The sequence below is a fragment of the Trachypithecus francoisi genome, unplaced genomic scaffold (assembly GCF_009764315.1).
Source record: "Trachypithecus francoisi isolate TF-2019V2 unplaced genomic scaffold, Tfra_2.0 Lachesis_group21, whole genome shotgun sequence".
NCBI lineage: Eukaryota > Metazoa > Chordata > Mammalia > Primates > Cercopithecidae > Trachypithecus > Trachypithecus francoisi.
This window is the reverse complement of record NW_022681467.1, coordinates 9,878,773-9,896,054: the sequence shown is the minus strand read 5'-3', so window position 1 is coordinate 9,896,054 and position 17,282 is coordinate 9,878,773. Positions and strand designations below refer to the sequence as shown.

General features: G+C 38.5%; 1 protein-coding gene across 6 annotated transcripts in view; it reads right to left on the bottom strand.

Moving 5' to 3' along the window:
* The window catches only part of KIF16B (kinesin family member 16B), a 308,638-nt gene that overhangs the window by 223,536 nt on the left and 67,820 nt on the right, over positions 1–17,282 (bottom strand). For all 6 annotated transcript variants that reach the window (XM_033185556.1, XM_033185558.1, XM_033185554.1 and 3 more), the window contains exons 8-12: positions 16,722–16,890; positions 16,410–16,541; positions 15,035–15,210; positions 8,436–8,501; positions 5,100–5,159 (exon numbers count right to left, since the gene is read on the bottom strand). In XM_033185556.1, coding sequence (XP_033041447.1) covers positions 5,100–5,159; positions 8,436–8,501; positions 15,035–15,210; positions 16,410–16,541; positions 16,722–16,890 — 603 coding nt within the window. The remainder of the gene's footprint in view (positions 1–5,099; positions 5,160–8,435; positions 8,502–15,034; positions 15,211–16,409; positions 16,542–16,721; positions 16,891–17,282) is intronic.

Below are 17,282 nucleotides of genomic sequence, written 5' to 3'. Positions count from 1 at the left end.
GGGGAAGAGGTACCTGCTGCTGGGGATGCTAGGCGAGGCTGAACAGGGAGGGCCTGGTTTCTCTCTTCCATCTCCACAGGGATCCAGAAGTCCAGAAAAGGGTGGCCCACAGGCGTTAGCCCATGAGACAGGGTAGAGCAGGAGAAAGAGAACAGGTATGAGGACAAGGAAGCCTAAGACCACTCAGCATTTCCTCAGTGTGTCTAAATCAGCACTGTCACCCCAGCACTTTGGGAGGCCAAGCAGGAGAAATGCTCGAGCCCAGGAATTCCAGACCAGCCTGGCCAATGTGGTGAAACCCCATCTCTATAAAAAATACAAAACTTAGTCAGGCATGGTGATACATGCCTGTAGTCCCAGCTACCTGGGAGGCTGAGGTGGGAGGATTACTTTAGCCCAGGAGGTTGAGACTGCAATGAGCCAAGATCGCACCACTGCACTCCAGCCTGGGTGACAGAGTAAAACCCTGTCTATAAAAAAAAAAAGAAAAAAAAAAATCAGCACTCAATCTGGAAGGTACAGACTGGAGATCAACTGGAAGATCCCCGGGGATTTATTAAAATGAGGATTCTGATCCAGGAGGTCTGGAGCTGGGCTTGAGGGCCTGCATTTCTAAGCAGCTCCCTGGTGATGCTGATGCTGCTGTCTATGCTATGCTCTGAACAGCAAGGATCTAACTGATCCAAATGAAGGACTGAGCTGTACTTCAGCCATATTCCCTCCGAGAATAAAAATGCACAGTCATACAAGAGTCTTTCTAGTAGAAATGAGAAAGTAAGATGAAAAACATAGCGAAGAGCACAACTGGGGCAGGACTGCTGCCTGCACCACACTCCCTGTCACTCTGCCCACCAGGTCATCAGATTTGTATGGCTCAGGGCTGTTGCTATGGGCTGGATTATGTCACCCTAAAATTCATGCTGAAGCCTTACCCACTAGTACCTCAGAATGTTACCGTATTTGGAGATAGGGCCTTTCATTGTTAAAATTAATTAAGGGGATTAAAATGAGGTTATTAGAATGGGCCCTAATCCAATCTGACTGGTGTTCTTATAAGAAGAAGAGCTTAGGCCAGGCATGGTGGCTCATGCCTGCAACACTTTGGAAGCTGAGGCGATTGGATCACCTGAGATCAGGAGTTTGAGAACAGCCTGGTCAACATGGTGAAACTCCGTCTCTACTAAAAAGACAAATAATAGCCAGGCATGGTGGTGGACACCTGTAATCCCAGCTACTTAGGAGGCTGAGGTATGAGAATCGCTTGAACCTGGGAGGCAGAGGTTGCAGTGAGCTGAGTTCATGCCATTGCACTCCAGCCTGGGCAACAAAAGCGCAGCTCCATCTCAAAAATAAAGTTTTTAAAAAACACACAAAAAAGAAGAGAAGCCTAGGATACACACAGGGAGACCAAGTTGCAGGCACATAAGAAAAGGCCATATGGAGATACAGACAAGAGAGGACCATCTGCAAGCCAAGGAGGGCAAGGAGCGGGGGCCTCAGGAGAAGCTAAATCTGCCAGCACCTTGATCTTGGACTTTCAGCCTCCAGAACTGTGAGCAAATAAAAGTCTGTTGTTTAAGCCATCCAGTCTGTGGTATTTTGTTTTGGCAGCCCTAGCAGATTAATACAAAGGTTTTTATTTTTGTTTCTTGATACTAACCTAATCCCGTACGTTCTCACCGCATGCCTGCTCTATGAGAAGCGGAGTGCTAGGAGCTGGCTCGCGGAATGATAATGAGACCGTCCTTGGCCAGATCCTGCTCCTGTTTCTCTGTGTGTAAGAGTTGGCAGAAAGAGGAAGAAACCAATACCACCTAACTCAGAGGACAAAGAATCCTGTGGCAGAAGCAAAACCAAATACTGCAGAAGCCCAAAGGAAAAGAAAATTCATAGTAACTGGGAAGTAGGGGAGAAGAGCAGTGATCGGGGGAGGGGGGCTTCGAGGTGGATTTTGCTAGAGGCACAGAAAGGGGACACATCCTGAATGATGGAGTAACACAGGCAAAGACCACAAGACACCAGGAAACCCAAAGCCCTGGTGCGCACACCAACCAGCAGCAGGCCCTCTGGCAGGGCGGGGACTCCAGGGGTGGTAGGCACAGAAAGAACTGTGCTAGGACAGACGACACCAACAAGGAGATTAGTGCCTGTAGGGGCCAGGCAAAATCTGGGCTTTAGAAAATGAAAAGTAATAAAAATAAGGATGGTAGACTAAGGGGCGAGAGAGTGGAGACATAGAATACAGTACAGAGGACAATAGAACTCTCATTACCTAATTGTCTAAGACCTGCCTTATTAAAATAAACACATGTTCTACTGTCAACTACTTTCAAAATAACTGAGAACTTTTTGATGTCTTCCTCTGTTAACTTGGATATAAGGAAGAGGTTGCCATCCACTGTGATTTCCAAGCTGGGAAGTAGGGTACGTGGCAGTTATGGATGAGTGCCATGACCCAGTGAGTCAGAAAGAGAACTGAAGACTAAGATCCACGTTCTGAGTTCTGCAGATCAAAGCCCAAGTTTCCAGCCACGATGACCATGTTGCCACCAGCTCTGCTGCAGTCAGTGCCTGCTGTCAGAACTCACACCCACCCAGCAGTCTTTCCCTCCCCCTCCACCTTCATTCAACAGGACCATGGATTCCACTCACCCAGGGCAAGGGAAGCCACCGACTAGGTGTAGAAAGAAGGGAACAAAGTCACTCCTTGCTTTTGAGTATCCAAGAGCTTAGGATCTGGTGATTTCCAGGGAAATTGAAGGAACTTTCAAAAGTAATTCTGACTTCAGTGGACCTTCGCCCTACCTACTGACTTCAGCCTCCTGCCCCAGCATGAGAGGGGGTTTCTACAGTCACTCCTCATGATGTATGCCAAAAAACCAAACTCACGGCTCATAACTCAAACAGGGAATATGAGCACACAGCTCAGGAAACTGCCACTGAGTTGGGGTGGGTTTTATGCAGCATTACTGGAACAATGACTGACTGATATAAAACTCTAACAGCAGAAATACGGGAAAGGATCACACAAACCACACAGACACAAACTCATCAACTAACAATCAATTTCTAAAGAATGTCTTCATAAAAAACATTTGAGTAGCTCTCCTCTTCACCTTAGTCTTCAGGCACTGTCTTCCAATAAGAGTTTAAGGCAGCCCTTAAAATATCAAACATGAGCAGAAAATGACTACAGGTTTACAGCACAAATGCCAGCAGAAAAGTCTAAAACATGGGTTTATAAGGTCGAGAAAGGGAAAAACATTGAAATACCATTCTCCTTTCTCATAACGTTTAACACCTAGCAAGCATCACATTTTTTCCCTTCTCCTATGAAAAGTGATAAAAAAGAAAATAATTAGACTTATTTTAAAGGATTGGAATTGGAGGAGGATTTAACTTCAGGACCCAAAATCACCTTCTGAGAAAGAGCGTAAGAAAAAGTTCAGGCTGTCATAGCTCTCCGCGTGGATACCCTTTCCAGAAAGCTTATAAAAGCCGTAGTACATTGACATGGAGGGACGCTGCAGCAGCAGCAGAGAAGACAGAGCTTCCGTCTTTTCATCTCCTGCAGCACTGCCTCCTGTGCTAATGTGCACTACGTATACTAATGACTTTTCAATAGCCAACAGTTTGATTTCTTTTTGTTCCTTAAGTAGAGCAGATTTTAGTCCTCCCTCTTTGACAAATTTCTGGAGCAACGTTACATGGTGCCATGAAAAGTCAAATGACTTGGGCTTCAGGGACTGAGGCACCAACACTTCTTAAAGGGAATGAACTTAAACAACAACAAAGTCACATATTTGGTGAACTTACTCCACATCTGACTATTCTGAAATGTGAATGAAGTCTTTGCTCAGTTTCCTGCACAAAAATCTCTCAACAAAGGAAACATTGCAGAAGTACATCAAAATAATATGACATTATCATTGCCATCAGGAAGAGATTTTGAAAAGTCTGAATGCAGAAACCCTCACTTGTTACAGTACAGAAGAAGCTGGAAAGGCCATCTCTAGGACCATCATAACCTACCACCATCTAAAACTTAAGCACAATCTCTGATGTCATGAGATACAATCTTTCTGACAACTGAGCAAGCCAAGTTGCCTAAATGGTGCAAGGAGAACATTACATAATGCTGAGCCTGCACTCTGAAACAGCTGTCAGATGCAGAACTCACCTGCAAATCCAAGGCTGGATTTACCCTGTGTAACAGTAACTAAGTGTGCCATTCTCACATGAAGGTGAGCCACATTAGGATTTTGCCAAGACATTTGGCCAAGACTTATCTATCTGGTCTCATCAATATCAGATGGAGATTTTTGTTCTTTGGGAAAGTTTTACCTCAACAGATGTCAAAAACAAATCTCACATTCAATAGCCTCTGAATTCTTTTTTCTTGTGCACAAAGTCGGCCAGATACCACCAAAGCACAAAACTCGAATTTCTGTCTCAAACCTGGTATGGCTGACTCTCAATAGATGACAGAGGTTTTCTACCAACTCAGCAAAAAATGAGAACAAAAAGAAACTTGTATTTTGAAGCATTATGATAAATGGAGGCTACTGCTGACATATTTTCACAGTGAGTCTTGCCAGAAATACAGGCCATCCCAGTCTAGTCCTTGAGACATGCAGAAAAATATTTTGATAGGAAATAACTAGCTTTGAAATTTCTGAAATCTAGCTATGCTTTGCAAGCATATTCTATATTGCCATGGGAAATTTTTTTTCATTTAATATGTTGCTTTGATATTGGCTTTAACAAAAGCAGAAAAGCAAAGTGGATATATTTGAATATTAAATAGAGTTCTAATATGTGCTGAGTCAAAAATGGAAATGCCCCAACAAGTAAAGGCAAACATCTTAAATATCAATATAACCTGTACATATTAAAACACACAGCTATAATGTCTGATAGCCTTCTTTCTCACTTCTTCAAAATCAAACCAGAACTCCCATCCCGTGAAAGTCACTAACTGGCTCCAGTGATCTTACCTTAACAAAGTATATAACTGCCATGTTTGGAGATTTCAGAAAAAAAAAGTTTTACCAGTTTAATCCACCATAGTAAGACTAAAGACTTTTTTTAGTCCTTACTTTCAAAATATTTTGGGTTTCATTCCACTTATTTGTCCATTCCTTGGTCAATTCTTGAACCTGAAAAGAAAAATATATACGTGACTGGTTCATAAGGAAAGTTTATAATTTTCTTCTAGTTTCCGAATTCCAATATCTCGTGGAAAGATGTACTATAATTTTTTAAATGACATAGCAACTTTTAAATAGCGACTTTTATCCCTGAAAGAACCATCACCAAAGATAAATCAAACAGCTGATTTCATCCTACAACCTACATTACGGCAAAGGAAAGAACAGACAGAAATTTGTCAATTTGCCTAGAATTTCACAACAGCCTTTTTCATGGTGTACTCAATAAAAGCAGCTTCCGTGGATTATTAACCAAAATTCCAAGTTTAAGGATGACAGCGTCCCACTAAATTTGTTAATATTTCATGATTATACTCTAGATACTAAAAAACAGTGATTTATTTTTATTTCTAATTAGATGTGATTAAATCACCTTGGATGCTGTAGTTTTCCTTTAGGAGATAATTTGCTTTTGTAGCTAATTAATAGGGCTTATAAATCTCATTCTATCTTTTCTGTTGTTGTTGTTTTAAAAAGGTGGTTCTTTAATTGACTCTTAGTAAAAGCAAAAATCTTTTGATAAAAATCACTTCTTTCCAGTCGGCTCTAACTTGGGGAAGAAAACATGCTCGACTGTTGAACACAGCACAGCTGGAAACTGCTTCTCAAAGTTAATGGAAATGTTTTGTTAGTTCCCTAAAACTTTTTAAATGATCCTAGTGATTAATTCATTAGGAAACAAAAAGTGATACTTGAGAGGTAGGAAAAATATGAATGAAAAATGTGTTCTGTAGAAAGGAAGAGACCAAGGTCTATAAGAGAGTAGCTTCAGAAAGCCTTTTCCTTTCAGCACCTTTATCACTCCTGCCACCTCCTCATTCCCAGCAGCAGACACCCTCCCATTAAAGCTACCTGGTCTCCCCAGTAAGTTTCCCTATTTAATCAGGCCAAAACAAATGCACAGAATACATCTGCTTGTACTCTCACTGCTAAGATAAAGTGATTTTCTATATGCCATTAAGTATAGTAACTGGAAAGGATATTCAAGTCAGCAAACTTAATGAAAGAAAACATCAGTTATTGACAAGTATCTGCAGTGATACTTGTCAATATCCAAGAGGGAAACCAAAATATATCTCATTCACCTATAGTCAATCATTCAGGGGTCCTCAATTTACCTCAAATAAGACTGTGGGAATTCTAAGTTAACTTAAAAAAAAAAAAATGTCGCTTCTTTTACTAGTTATTAGTGCCAAAATCTATCACCTTCTTGATGAAAAACAAAGGAAGTAGGACTGGAAGAGACTCTCTAACTCTGTGCTTTGCTTGTTTTGTTGTTGTTGTTGTTGTTGTTGTCTTTGGGGTTTTTTTGGAGATGGGGTCTCACATTGTCGCCTAGGTTGGAGTGAAGTGGCGTAATCACGGCTCACCACAGCCTCTACCTACCAGGGTTACAGTGATCCTTCCACCTCAGACTCCTGAGCTGGGACTACAGGTGCACACCACCATGCCCAACTAATTTTTGTATTTTTTGTAAAGAGGAGGTCTCATCATGTCGCCCAGGCTGGTCTTGAGCTCTTGGGCTCAGACGATCTTCCTGCCTCAACCTCCCAAGGTGCTGAGATTACAGGCGTGAACCACTACACCTGGCCTGCTTGTTTTTACTGGTTTGGTAAGACTGTCCTGATTTATCTTAACCCAGTTCTACACTCCAGTCCTTCATTTCATTACTTGAGTGATACCAACACTACAGACTCCTGATAGCAATAAAAGTCATGTGGCTCTCCTGGCTTTTTGTTTTGAAAAAGCTTTCAGAGAAGGAATATTCTTATGCCTTCTCTCCCTACGGAAGGGGAAAAGACTGGTGTATCGAATTTACTAATTTATACTCATCAGTTAACAGACTGCCACTGGCAATTTACGTGAGAACACAAAGCACCCAACAGTAAATGATTCTGCATTTCACCAACAGAGAGGCTTCTCATTGAAGAAATGTGAGCAAATCAATCCTGTTTGAATTCAAACAATTCTAGCTTAGAAAAAGTAAGTATGCCTTGGATTTATTTTACTGTTGTATTTAAATGAAATAATATCCATTTAAAACATTAATTTAAAAATGCAAACATGTGCTACTACTTCTAACAGTGTGATCAGGTGATGAGATTTATAACCAAGCAAATTGCAAACAATTAAAATGGGTCAGCAAAAAACTAGATGATAATTTAGAAAATGTTAGGAACAAGATAGGCAGTCATTTCTGTCACAGCATGTATAATACATCCAAATTAATATGTTTATTGGTTTTCATTAACTTATTTGGTATTCATGAAAACTGTTGTTAAAAAACAATTTAAGACTATATCCAGATACAGTTTAAATCATAGCACTCAAAATTAGAATTTGAAGCATTAATACATAAAATTTCATTTAAAAATAGGGATTATAAAATTAATGTTTTACTAATGCTATTATCAGGATATTAATCAGCATAATTATCCTAGACATGTCAATAAGTTCCTAACTACACCCCAATTTTTATCTTCCATATTGTGTATTCTTGAAAAAGCTTTTACCAACAGAATCCAATTTTCTTTTTCAATCTGTTTTAGCAATTCAGCACCATGAAGAAAATCGACTCCAAAAATTGTTCTAATGTCTGTTTCTCTTTTCATAGAAGTTTTAAAAAAACAAAAAAAAAGCATAGAACCAGGCCAGCCATAAAACTGGCTTTTCAAAGGCATGGGCACACACACTGGCTTTAGCCCATAACAGCTCCAGATCTCTTCTCTCTTTGGTTACTCACTGCCAGTCTCTCCCATCTCAAACCTCATCTAGCTTCACAGAAACTAAGCACCTAACTAGAGTAATCAGAGATTCCTCAAGCACCACTCTTCCCACTGGAAACAACAAAAAGCTAAAGGATGGTCATTGTTGAGCCTATGGGGAAGACTACTGTTTCATAAATGTTGAACACAGATTCCCTCAAACAGGGACTCCAGTCAACTCTGATGATCCAAGCAGCCTTACTGCTTTGAAGGATCTGCATGTCCATTTAACTAAATATCATGTGCCAGACAAATCCCATTTATTAAACCGCAGAGAATGTACTGCAATACATACAATGTCAGCTATCGTGCTTCTTTAAAAATGATCACCAACGAGGGAGGGAGGCTAAGTGCAATAAAGAAAAAGAAGGCATCTCAAACGGCAAGTCCTAAAAAAGCATGCACTTAAAATAATAGTAAAAGTTATGATTTTAAAAATATAAGTCAAAGTATCACTTACTCTTGCTTCATTCTGCTGAAGTTTTTCCTCCATACTTAAAGCTGTGGGGGAGTCTAAGAGGGCAATCTACAATATAAACCAAAAAGAAATCAGCAATTAATAAACAGCAATAATCTAGGTTTTTCCCTGAATATAGAAAATTATCCAAAATTTCACAAAAACTATTAAGAGTAAAAAGTAATGTCCAACACCCTGCCAAAAAGTGTTGAATATCACCAAGTCTTTACTCCATGGGATACATCTCTCATAATATTCAAAACCATGACATCCCAGTAAACCTACATTTGCAATACAAATCAGCAAAGCGAAAGATGTAACATGTTGACATTTTACCAAAATCAAACACAATCTAAATCCCTAGATCTTAAGGATTCGCCTTTTTTAATATGTACAGAGTACAACATTCAAAAGGGACGATGCCTAGGTCTTGCTCAACCACAGGCTTCTGAGATTTGTCCTTGCTGATATATGAAAATGAGATGCATTTATTTTCACTGCTGATGGTATACCCCATATGGCATGGCTACACGACAATCTCTGTATCCATTTCCTTATCCCTGTCGAAGAAGTGTAAAGATTGATGTGAGAATGACAAATACCAAAATCAGTTTAAAACTGAGCAGGACAAGCAGACAGAGACATGAGAGGGAAACAGAATCAGGCTGGGGCTTAAACTGCACTTGTAACATGTAAGTCCTCTGACCTGAGTGGCAGGGACACTGTGCTTCCTATTCTGCCTCCTTTTCTCATGGTCTAAGATATCCCTTGGAAGAAAAAAGAAAGACAGTATTCCTCCTACCCTACCTGCAGGCAATCACTTTTTCCCAATTTGGTTGTGTAAACTTACAGTTACTCTAGTCATATGCTAGCGTGTTTTTGTTGTGTTTTTAAATATAAGTGGCATAAAAACACTATTCTGGATATTGCCTTTTTAACTCACCAATATATCTTAGAGAAAATTCAGTAAAAATAAAAAACTGCTGCACTCTTTTTAACAATTCCAATTTCATTATACAATATTCCATTGTATAGATTTCTATGATTCATGTTAGTGCTCTCCCATTAACATAAATGTGGTTTTCTTAATCTTTCAGGAGAACTATCCTTATGCCCACTGACTACAGTATGTATGACTCTATCAATAGAATAAATTCCTAGAAGAATTTGTGAGTCATCTATATGTGTGGTTTTTATTTTTTATAATTGCCAAGTTGTCCTCCCCAGAGACTGTAGCATTTTTTTAAATGACTATTTACTTTTCAATTTCTCATAAAACAAAAATACCCACAAGGCGGTCTTCTTCGGCACAGTTAAATGTTCAAACTATGAAGACTACCATGGACCACACCTGGCATGTGTGTACTGAATGAAAGCAGAGCTGGCCAGAAGGGAGCACAGGCGTTCATCTTGCTGGGCAAGGTCCTCGTGACAGTCTATGCAGTAGTCCTCAGAGATATCCCAGAGCTATTGACTTTGGCCTTCCTGGGTAACCATTCACATGTGAGGGGTCGAGATTCATATGGGCATCGGTGGGACCCACCCTGGTTAGAAGCCCATGCCCACAGAACCCAGCACCTCTTTCAACAAAACCACAGGCACATCCTCCAGGGGCCCCACAAGGGACACACCCTGTTACAAGAGTCACTGCCCTCCAGGAAACCCAGAGCTGTGGCTTCTCAGCTGATATTAACAGTATATATGTAGTTCATCCTAATCCAGATGTACTTCACCAGTTAGGCATCATTTTCATCATTAGGGATGTTGCCTAATTGGACAGGTGTCATTCCACTTTTATCTGGTTTGCACAGAATGAAGCCAGAAAGTTAACCTAAGGTCAAATCCATCCTCAGTGAAGAAAAGGGAGCTTTGTTAGCACGTTACTACAATGCATCATTGCATCTAACATGTTGTCTTGCACACAGATGGTACTTAATAAATATTTTTCATTGAAGACATGAAAGCGGCAGATGTTAGTATTACTGCATTGTTTATATATGGTTGACAATTTTCAAAACAATTAGAAAGTCTTTTATAACATGGGTAATTTTACAGAACCCATTGTTGAGACTTTTATTGATCATCAAAGCTGAAACATTTCTGCCACATCATCAAGTCAGTAATCAGTGACTGAACAGAAGCACAAAGACTCATGACCAGCACCCCTTAAGAAACATTATTTTTAAGCACATGTAAAGAACGACCTTTCTAAAGCCTTTTAAAAGAAATCATTGGTAAAAGTACCATTTTCAATGAAATTATTATTTACAAGGTGTATCTTTAGAAGAAAAATGTTTCTAATCAAATAATACTCAGAATAAGTTCGTATGCTGTTAAATCAAAAGTAACACTACCTCAAACAGACTATTACACAAATGGAGTAATAGCATTTCTACCAACAACGTATACAGGCACCCCTTGCCTCACACCCTCGTCAATACACTGTATAGTCAATTTTGTTCTTTGCCCAACAGATGGAAAGGACAACCTGCTTTTAAAGAACTTTGAGGTATCATTTACACACAGCCAAATACATAAATCTAAGGTCCACTGGTTGATGCACCCATGAACATGTATATGTATACTCACTTCACTATTCTTAAAATCTGTATTTATTGTATTTCAGTGACGTTGAACATACTTTCATATGTACAGAAAATATTTGAAACTTTATTTCTACGGATTGTGTTTACATCCTTTGCTCCCTTTCCTGCTGTGTTGTGATGTTGTCTTACGTTTTCATAGAACTTCTTTTCCTAACAAAGAAGGTAGTCTTCTGTCGCATGAACAGCAATCTTTTCCCTGGTCTGTATTGATTAGAGCAAATTTTCATTATGTTACGTAAATATGCTATGTTCTTACTTTTGTCTATGTGAGCTTTCACAGAATGAGAAGGAAGAGTTAAAGTTTTCTGTGACAAATGTGCATGGCTCTGTCTCCTGCTATTTCCAACAGCTGTGTTGTTTTTTTCACTTATGAAAGTTGGCATCATGTCTGGTTTTAGTTGTGAGTTCACCCTTTGTCATGATAAAGTGCTCTTTTTTAAGCTCACACAATGCTGTTTCTGCACCACTTTCTTTCCTCTTGAATTCACTGGTAGCCCTTTGTCCATTCTTACAAACACCATATAATTTTTACTTGTGATGGTACCTGAGATGTGTCTTCTTTAAAGTTTACACATAATGATACTTTTATTATTTAAAATTTATCTTTAACCTCAGCTACAAAAGTGAGTGATTCATTCTACTTTCATCTTCCCTTTCCCATTATCCTCTTTGCTTCCCACCTTTGGTTGTGTTTTTCATTTCTATACGGTTTGATTTACTTGTTGTCTCCAGATACATTCAAGAGAGATGAGGGAGTCAAGAGACATTTTCTCTCTGCCAAATTAAATGTAGAAATATCTGAAAATATGTTTAAATATAATAAAAGAGAACACTTTTAAAAAAAAGATATTCAAATACTCAACTTTATCAATAGCCTGAGAAGTACAAAGTAAAATTATTCTACGATTCTGGTATATATCCATTAGGATGGTTACAATGAAAATGGGACAATACCAAATGTTGCAATACTAAGAACTGAACCAGCACTTTTATACACTGATGGTGGTCTATTAACTGGCACATCTACTTTTAGAAAATTGCTTGGCAATATCTACTAAAACTGAAAATACATACTTCTTCTGACTCACCAATTCCACTTGTAGACATAAATCTCACAGAAATGTATCTATATGTTCACTAAAAACACCTAGAGGAAAGTCTACAAAGCACTAACAGCCCGAAATAAGAAACCCCCCAAATGCCCATCTAAAGTACAATGGACAAATGAGCTGGAATATATTTGCATGATGGAAGACAACTTAGCAGTGAGAATAAATGGATCCACTACTACATGCAACAACATGGGTGACTCTCACAAATATAATGTTGACTGAAAGACGTGAGATCAAAAGAGTGAATATTTTTCATGATTTCATTTATATAAAGAACAAAAACAGGCAAAAATAAAAACTAACAAAGCCTGTAGAGGTCAGGAGAGTGGCTACCCTTGAGAGAAAGGGGAGTAGTTCCTGAAAAGAAGGATTAAGGGGGGGCTTCAAGGATACTGGTACTGTACTGTCTCTTAAGGTAGAAGCAGGTTAGATGGGTGAATTTAGCTTATGAAAACTCAGTGAACTATACACATATAACGTGCAATTTTTGGGGATAATACTTCAATAAAAGATATATGTAGATATATATATCTACATATCTAGATCTACATAGAAGAATCAAATACATGTCAAAACCTTTTGCGTTACTAAAATGGTGCTTTAAAAACTCTGATGCACATGACTTTTTGCAATGGCAAAGACAGAAAATTATTAAAAGTAGAAGCTGATTTTTATTCAGCTGTGCTTAAAAAATTAAGCCTAGAAATAGAACTGAGATTTGAATAACATTCTCAATGAACCACAGCAGTACCTGGGATAGAATAGTCTAGTAATAGAGCAATACTCCCAGAAAAATGTATACAGAGATGTTTAATGGACATTAAGAACACCTGCTGTTTTTATTAAGCTTCATAAATTTAATTAATTTAGGATAAGCCTACATTGTCTCAAAACAATTTATAGCTTCATAGCATGATAAATTATTTTAAATTGGATTCACATTTTTCTTGTAATATATTGTATATTAAAAATTTTATCTGCAATGTGTTCTGAAATAGACTTAACTGCCTTTTATATCCTCACCCCCAAAATTATAGCAACAAAAATACTCACTTAAATACAGCAGTAGTAATAGGTCATAAAAGGAAAAGGAAAAAAGACTACAAAATATAAGGTAACTATATGATATACCAGTATCTCTGAAGGCATTTTTTACAGAGAAAATGTAAAGTTTTAATAAATTAAAGGTTTTTGACCTATATAAGGTTTCTTCCAATGATTTCCTCAGTTTAGTTTAAAAAAGATATTTTTTCCCTTCATTCTTTTAACCTAACAAAAGGTTAAACACAAGAAACTGCACCTAGAATTTTCCAAATACTTTCCTTCACATATAGTAATTTGAGTGATCCAATCAAATCATCATTAAATTCTTACTTTATATAAACAATGTTTTAAAAACATTGAAAAAGATTCCAGGCCGGACGTGGTGGCTCACACCTATAATCCCAGCACTTTGGGAGGCCAAGGCGGGCAGATCACTTGAGGTCAGGAGTTCCAGACCAGACTGGCCCACATGGTGAAACCCCGTCTCTACTAAAAATACAAAAAATTAGCCAGGCATGGTGGCAGGCACCTCCCAGTTACTCGGGAGGCTGAGGCATGGGAATTACTTGAACCTGGGAGGTGGAGGTTGCAGTGAGCCGTGATTGCATCACTGTACTCTAGCCCGGGCAACAGAGTGAGATTCCAACTCGAAAGGAAAAGAAAAGAAAAATATTCTAATAACAAGGTGTATAAACAAAAATGACTATTGTGGTTCATGTTATAAGGGCCTCATCACATGGAGCTGGACTCTTCATTCTGACAACTTCTTTCACACAAGGGAGGCTCCACACCATAGAGTAAAATGCATATGGAGATATTTTTAAGCACAATGAACAATTCCTATTCAACTGCTGTCCACCATCTTGTGGGAAAGAACTGCCAGGTACATTTCAGGACACAGGAAATTCAGTGAGGTTTTCATCCCGTCAATATTTTCAAAACATTTATGGGATGCCAAGAGCTTCAAGTGCCACATAATCCCATGTGGAAAGCACTGCTCCAAGAGGGACCACTTTGCACTAAAGAAAAGCATTTCTTTTCACGATATACTTAAGACATCCATTCATGAGTTAAGAAAGCAGGATAACTCCAGTCTAACGTCAACATTTCAACATTTAAAAAAGCTATCCTTCATTTTCTTTCACGGTTTGCCTTTCTTCACGGCAATATCTAAGCCTATCAAAACTTTACTTCCACCATTCATCACAGAATGTAACTCTGTACATACACCATGCGGACTATCAGGACGCTGACTGAGAAAATCACAAGACAAGGAATCTTCACTAGAATCCCAACAGATCCTTAAAATGAGACTATTTCAACAATCAAGCAAGGGCCCAGGGACAGCATTTCGGCCAGGTCACAGGTATAATACACATATGTCGCTGGGCCACCAGAATCACCTCTCTAATAGGTGATACGACACAGGCATTTGGAAAGATGTTCAAACAAGTCTTTTACTCTGTTAAAACACATTTTAAAGTCATAAAATGCATGGGTGAAATTTTAAATACTACTCTAAGCATATCAGTTTCTTTCCACTTCAAGAGATTATGCCATTAATCCTATTGCACACTACATTTCCATCCATAATTGACAACTATTAGATTGTTAATCATTTCATATTTAGTAGATAAAATCTTAACACACTGGGCCCATAATGAATGCAAAGGCCAACAAGAGGTTGATGTAAACGAGGGACTGGCTAACTCATTCAAAGCTTTACTTAGCACTTATTTACTCAAATCAATAGCATGAGTGAGAAAATTGTCTCATTAAGATCTAGAAATAGATGCCATTACTCAAAGAAAATTATCCATAAATCTCAGAAAAACCCAACCTGATTCCCTTGAGCAAGCAGCGTTTTCAGTCTGGCTATTTCAGCTCGCAGCTCACGGATAAGTTTGACGTTGGCATCCTCATTAATGGTAGGCTTGTTGATGATGTTTTTGGCTCTATTTGCATAGCGAAGAGTACTTAGGGTTTCTCCATAATTGACATCAGCAGGTGAAATGGCTGTGAAGAATGTATTCAAAAAATAATTTACCCAGCACTCCGTATTTCATTTAGCACAACGTTGGTTTGTAATTTAAAAGTCAGATTAACCCCAGGTCATTGGACAGACTACATATTCATTGCCACAGTAATGAATATGAAAAATTATCTAACATTTCTAGGAAAGAATGTTCACAATACAAAATAAAGTATCATTTTGCTCTTCTCAAATCTAGAATCAACCACCTAACCAAGTCTAAAATGAGATATGAGACATTCCCCTATAGTTAGGTAGTTTTCCCTGCTGAAAATGTAAGAAGGTGGTTTAAAGACTATTTGTCATCTCAACTTTAAGTAGGAATTCAAATACTTTTAAAAGTTCTGGCAAAGTCTACCATCTGGGGAAAAAAAAAAAAAACCAGAATATGATAAGTTTTGAAAAGGGTCACAAATCAATCCATTCTCTTCTTAAAGCTTGGTTAATCTTACCCACCTCCACCACTACCACTCAACTTTAAGGCTGAGGTGACTATACAAATGCATGTGGGTGTACAACCCAGGGTAAATCCCGTGGCTCCATAGTTAGCACATGGCATGAGGCATGGGAAGGGCATGAAGACAGGGGAAGGGAAGAGGAAAGAGAGGAAGAGGGAAGGTAAAGTAGAGTCGGAAGGGAAAGTAGAGTCAGAAGGGAAACAAGTCCTGACTTCTCCCAAGCAATTATCTCCCCCTTCTACATTTGTTCTCTATTCTGCTTCTGTCAGTTATTGGCTGAAATATAGACATAAAGCTTTTTACTGTTATCACTATTTGTTTTATGCATTGGGTTTTTTTTTCCTCTCCCAATTCTTACTTTTAAATTCCCCATTTACTGCCTTAAATAAAAAAACAAAGTTGGGTTATTTTTACTTTGTGTTCCTATGATTTTTCTCCTATGAGGTGAGTTTCTACCTTATACTTTAAGCAAAGAAAAGCTGAAAAGTCTTCCTGCATGTTATCACAGCTTCCAAAATACGGCAAGGTGACATAACAGCTAATGCTGATACTACAGACTGAGTCACAGCAGGATTATAGGAGGTGATCTTCTTCAAGATAGAAAAACCATTACTTTTTTAAGATGTAAAAGGTGCTATTTCCTAATAAGACACTTTAAAGTTAAACATTTACAGTTAATTCACAGAAAATATTGTATGCTCAGAAAAGTAACTTAAAACGCTTACTGGCAATCATGATAGTTTTAGAGTTTCCTCCAAGGCTATCTTTTAACAACCAAGTCAACACAGAATCCCTGTAAGGCACAAAAACTGGCTTCTTCTTTGCAAGAGTGTTTGCAGCATCCTGAGATAAATCGGCTATGAAAAGGAAGAAAAAAAGGGGAAAAAGGACAATTAGTAAAATTTTTTTTCCTCTACTTTTGCTTCATAAAACCTTGAAGATATTACCTCAGTTTGCAACACAAATGTTACACATGAGGAAAAAGAGGAGGAAAAAGAGGAGGAAAAAGAGGAGGCAGGAGCCAGGCGTAAGCATACCTAAGGCAGAAATGACGTTCCCCAGAGTCACGAGGGACTTGTTAATATTTCCCCCTTCCTTTAGCCTAACCCCGGTGGCTCCAGTGGCATCTGCACGCTCACTTCCGGCAAGATCAACCAAGTGGATCTTACTGACGGTTTCACATGGCATTTCGGAATCAAATTTAGCCTGTGGTAAAATAAAAAAGTAAAACTGAAGAGATGCAAAGGGCCCTGATGTTGCTGATGCTATAAATTCTAATTAGTTTCCACTCCTCACTGAGATCTCTCAGGGCAGATATTTTTCAGTTTTGTTTTATTGGCCTTCATACTGATTATAGAAACTTCTCACATTTAATTCAGTGCAACAGAAGTTACTGTATATGATTCTTAAACTTTCTGAAGAATCTTTCCATTCTCAACAAAGCCCTGCTGAATCAGGCTGTGGAAAGAACAGAAAATTAGGCACTGAGTGGCACTCAGCAGAGAAATGTAAGTAAACAAACAATAACTTTTATTCTCATCTAGAATCCCAGCCTTCTAAGAACAAAAGCTTTCCAAAATATGATCAATGTAGACAAC